The sequence below is a fragment of the Monodelphis domestica genome, chromosome 4, assembly GCF_027887165.1.
Source record: "Monodelphis domestica isolate mMonDom1 chromosome 4, mMonDom1.pri, whole genome shotgun sequence".
Classification (NCBI taxonomy): domain Eukaryota; kingdom Metazoa; phylum Chordata; class Mammalia; order Didelphimorphia; family Didelphidae; genus Monodelphis; species Monodelphis domestica.
The window spans coordinates 358,790,559-358,796,157 of record NC_077230.1 but is presented as its reverse complement, the minus strand read 5'-3'; the positions used below and the strand labels follow the sequence as shown (position 1 = coordinate 358,796,157).

General features: G+C 40.8%; 1 protein-coding gene across 1 annotated transcript; it reads right to left on the bottom strand.

Moving 5' to 3' along the window:
* Positions 1–1,682: 1,682 nt before the first annotated feature.
* monDomV1R1253 (vomeronasal 1 receptor monDomV1R1253) lies at positions 1,683–2,832 on the bottom strand. Its single transcript, NM_001166831.1, is given in 2 exon segments — positions 1,683–2,075; positions 2,305–2,832. Coding segments are annotated over 2 exon segments (921 nt in total).
* Positions 2,833–5,599: the final 2,767 nt, after the last annotated feature.

Sequence of the window (5,599 nt, the reverse complement as noted above, 5' to 3'; positions counted from 1 at the left end):
TATTAAGCATTGTGTCTAAGACTCATTGATACCAAGACAAGATTAAGTCAATAGACTTACATTCTATTGGAGAGAAAGTATAAAAATGACAATATGAACTTACAAATAGTGGGAGAGAGAAAGGCAATGCATAGGGTGAGAATTTATTATTTATAAGTAGTGTTATTCCTATGCCAGGATTCTGGATTAAAGAGACTCCAATCAATATCCAATAGATCTGTTAAATTTTACATTGCCTTTGCTTTTAGGAACTCCAAAGGATGATTTTCTCCCCTATAAAACCTGATTAGTAGATAAAACTTTTCCTGTAAGGTATGTGACTGCCCCCCTCCATTCTCTTTGGGGGTGGAAATTTAATGGAAAATCTCCTTGTTGATTATTCACCAATCTTGGATTTCTTAGAATGTTAAATAATGAAATTCCATATTGTATAAGACTTCCATGAAGGAACTTCTTGGTCTTTGATAATTAAGAATATCATTGAACTACTACTTTATTGGTTAAATGGTAGCCTAAACAATGAATTGATATTCTTGCCACAAAACCAGTCTCTCAGGTACTTGAATTGTAACAATAGGAAGAGACATAATTTGATTTTAGAAGAAGGTAAAGGAGTCTAAAAGGATGATGACAATGTATAACAGAAACTAAAGTCTTAAAGAAGAAAGCAGCCTAATTTCACCATGCATGGATCTCTTTTTTAATAAAATGATCAGCTGTACTTACTAATAGTGAACAGGTTTAGACCAATTCAATCTCATTCATAAGATGGTGGATCAAATTGGAAATATTCCCTTTCATGGAACATCTGACTGGGATTTTACTTAAGTGAAGGTGTCATTCTGATAGAATGGCAATGAGATGGAGATTTGCCTGCTTATCTAATTCATTAAAATTCACATATGCTGTGTCACTAGAGTGTATTATATGTGTGTGTGTGAGTCCTTGTTTGTACCTCTTTGTGTATTTGTGTATGACAAAGAGAAAAGAGAAGTGAAGAGGTGATAAGAGAAAAGAGAAGAGGAAGAAAGGGAAAGGTGGGAAAGGAAGAAAAATAAGGAAAAACATAGCTAAGAAGTGGTGAGAACTCATACCAAGAGATTATAATGAAGAATCTGAAAATGAAATGACTACAAATTAGGGGCTTCATTTTTCCTTTGATATATATTTCCACGTCAGGGCAAATAATTAGCTAATATGTACAGAATTTACAGATAAACACTTTGTCACTGAAGCTATGAAAAGCATGTTATTTGAAATGATCTTTGGAGATATGGATTGTGGGGGATGGTGAGACCCAAGATTCACCCAATCTCATAATTTTAAGTACTTTAAAATTCTCTGAATTAAATCTAATCTCAGAATTTCTCATTAGTGGAACTTCAGAGAGCCTTTTATTTGGAAAAGTGAGTATAATCTGTATTGTATTACTTCTTGTCTCAGAGAGGGAGGAGGAGAGGAGGAAGGAGAGAACATGGATCATAAAATATAAAAAATAATTTTTAAAAATTATATTTACATGTAATTTGGAAACATTACAATAAAAGTTAAAAAGTTATGTTAAACCTTTGAGATAATATTATGGTCATTCTATACATCAAGGATCTCCCAGAGACCCACTTCCTTATAACAGATCCTGCATAGATAGATCTTAGGATAAACCTCTTCTCCCAAGGCCAGTTTTAAGATGGGGGCTTTATTCTCTTCCAGGAAGCTATGCAGTCTTTGAGAATTTGGGAATTACCCATGATCAAGACAAAGGGGCTACAAGCAGGGAAACAAGCAGACAGGAACACAGAAGTATGCACAAACCAGGGACTTGAATTAAAAAATCTAATATAACATGTCATGATACAGTTGAACATGTAAAAGGAGACAAACATGCTGACCAATAACAGTATAGCTTGAGTAGCTCTGATCTCAGGAGCATATCCAGGTGTGAAATGTTTGCAATGAATGTACTGGATTTGCTGGTGGTGTCTGTATAGAATAAGCACCAAAGATCCACTGGTCCACACCATGATTCCCATGCACACAATATCAAGAACAGAAGTCATGATTAAAAATACTGGAATGTGGGGGCAGTTGGGTAGCTCAGTGGATTGAGAACCAGCCCTAGAGACGGGAGGTCCTAGGTTCAAATCTGGCCTCAGACACTTCCCAGCTGTGTGACCCTGGGCAAGTCACTTGACCCCCATTGCCTAGCCCTTACCACTCTTCTGCCTTGGAGCCAATACACAGTATTGACTCCAAGACGGAAGGTAAGGGTTTTTAAAAATTTAAAAAAAAAAAAAATACTGGAATGTGACTTGAGACATGAAATGATGAACAATAAATCAACTCCCCTCTCTCAGTAGCATTTCTAGACTCTGTTGAACCTTTAATATAAACAAGGATATTGCTATTTATTAGTAGACTGAGTGCCCAGCAGAGGAAACAGAAGAGGACACTTAATTTTGGCATTCTAGATCTGAAGTTTGCCATTTTGATGCTTTTGCAATTGATGATAATGGTCTGGAAGGCACTCAAGAGGCAGGTGGTACAGAGAGAAAGACTCCTGGCTACTCTGTGAAGGTAAAAAATAAGTTTACAGCTATTATCATTCAAGAAATTCTTGACTCCAAAAGCAGCCATTGTCTGGGGTATCCCTTTGGAGAGGAGCACCACGTTATTGACAAAGGCTAAGTGGGTGATCAGCAAATCTATAGACTTCAGCCTGTGTCCAGTGAGAAAAGTGAGGATGTTAAGGCCCAGGATGATGGAGTTTCCAAGGGCCCCAACTCCAGTCTGAAAGATGAAGATAATCCTAAATGCTATGTCAATACTGACCATTGTAAAGGTGTTTGGGGGGAATAAATAGCAATCAAAATCAGAATAAACTAGAAAAAGACACAAGAGGTTGAGAATATGTCTTGGTAAGAGAGTTAGCCCTAATGTTCCATAAAATTAACACATGTCTTTCATTTCTAAGGAACTAAGTAATAAAAATTGTAATCAGTAGTAATAGCATTTATATAACATCTTGAGGTTTACAAAGTGCTTTACAAACATTTGCTCATTTGATCTTTATAACAACCCTGGGGAGTAAAGTTCTAATATCATCCCCTTTCACAGATGAGGAAATTGAAGCAGATGACAGGTTGAGACTTGTTCTAGGACCACGCAGCAAGAGAGAATTTGAAGCAAAAGTTGAACTATGATCTTTCTTAATTCCAAGTCCAATGTTCTATCCTCCGTGTCACCTAGATAATGAGAATAACTCCCCTGGAGATTATAAATATATTAATGATGGAAATGTACAAAGTATCCTGATCTCCCCTCTAAAATAATATTAACATATTGAAGAAAGAAGGGCAATCTATATCAGCATATTTATAAATAGGTTTTATTTGTGGGGTGACTTACCTATAAAGCCAAATATTCTGGGTGGAAAAAGGACAATGGTAGGTCTCCCTGCTTAGGCCAGGCTAGCTATTATGTAGTAACTGAGCTCCATGAAGTTATGAAAAGTGAAATGGGCAGAACTAAGAGAACACTATATACAGCAACAAAAATATTATTTGAAGACTTCTGGTCAAGATGGCAGCTTAGAGAAAGCTAAAGTTCAGATCTCCTGAAACCCTTCCTTACCGATCTCAAACCGAATGCTCCTAGGACACCGAAATTCAAAAAGATCAACAGCATAGACCCTGGGAGTCCTCCTCCTGGACCTGGACCTGGATCAAAAGGTACGCCCCCCCCAAAAAGCCAGAACCCGAGACCACTCAGACCTAAGGGTTAGGCAGAAGGAAGGTCCTAGGACCCATCCCCCCCAACCCAGAGCACTGAGTCTGAGTCCGAGGCAGCAGAGGCAACCTCAGAGCCCCACGGCCTGCTATTCTGAAGGCCGCTTCCTGAAAACAACCTAACCCAGTGGAGGGGGCACCCAGACAGCAGGGAAACAGAGAGGGATGGGGGAGCTCGTAACCCCCTGGGAGGAGCCCTCAGAGCTCCGGGAAGCCGCGGCCCCTCCCCCTCAGAGAACAGGGTCTTTGGAAACAACAGTAACCCGCAGGGCTGACAAAAGGACCCCAGGGCTGGCTATTCTGAAGGCCGCACCCTGAAAACAACCTGACCCAGTCGCGGGGACACCCAGACAGCAGGGAAACAGAGATACGGGGGAGCTCGTAACCCCCTGGCTGGAATCTTCCATCCAAATCTCAGTTCAACCCAGGGAAAGCTAATCTTCTTATCAGGAGCCCTGGCCCTGAGCCCAGGGAAGCCTCAGCCCCTCCCCCTCAGAGAGCAGGGTCTTCTGAAACAACAGCAACCCTCAGGGCTGGAAAAAGGGCCTCCGGAGCCGGCTATTCTGAAGGCCACATCCTGAAAACAACCTAACCCAGTCGAGTGGACACCCAGACAGCAGGGAAACAGAGAGAGAGGGGGGAGCTTGTAACCCCCTGGCTGGATCCATCCATCGGAGTCTCACGAAAAAAGTCCCTGCCCCAAGGCATACTAAATTCAACCCAGGGAAAGCTAATCTCATTAGGAGCCCTCAGAGCTCCTGGAAGCTGTGGCCCCTCCCCCCACAGAATGCAGGCACTGGCCAGCTAAGGCACAGGAACAAGAGCCAAGCTAGGCTTAGAGTTTGGAAGTAAGGCAACTGAGAAGCATCAGGAGGGTGCCCAGGAGAGGAGGGCAGTCACAGGGACACACCAGCAACTCCTGGCTTCCCGGGAAGACAGAACAACAACTGCATAGAACAGACAATCTGCCTAGGGCTAAAACCTCTGAACACCAGACAGAGATAAGAAAAGCTAACCCCCCCCCCACTCAGATATAGATGGCAAACTCCACAGAAGCACAAAAGTCCCAAAATTAAAAAAAAAAAAAAAACAAGAAGAAGGGGGCGACTTTGGACACATTTTATGGAACAAAAATACAAAACACAGAGGAGATAGAAGAGGAAACACAAGCAAATGCTTCGAAACCTTCCAAAGGAAATGGAAACTCTCCACAAACCCATGAAGAATTTGAATCTGAAATGATCAAAAAGATGGAAGCCTTCTGGGAAGAAAAGTGGGAAATAATGCAAAAGAAATTTATGCATCTACAAAACCAGTTTGACCAAAGTGAAAAGGAAAATCAGGCTTTAAAGTAAGAACTAATAAAGCTAAGCCAAAAGACCAAGAAATTAGAAGAGAACATAAAATATCTCACTGACAAAGTGGCAGATTTGGAAATTAGAGGGAGAAGAGATAATTTAAGAATAATTGGACGTCCAGAAAAGCCAGAAATAAACAGCAAACTCGACATCGTAATACAAGAGATAATCAAAGAAAATTGCCCAGAGATTCTAGAACAAGGGGGCAATACAGCCACTGACAGAGCTCACAGAACACCTTCTACACTAAACCCCCAAAAGACAACTCCCAGGAATGTAAATACCAAATTCCAAAACTCTCAAACAAAAGAAAAAATCCTGCAAGAAGCCAGAAAAAGACAATTTAGATATAAAGGAATGCCAATCAGGGTCACACAAGACCTTGCAAGTTCCACTCTGAATCATCGTAAGGCATGGAACATGATCTTCAGAAAGGCAAGAGAGCTGGGTCTTCAA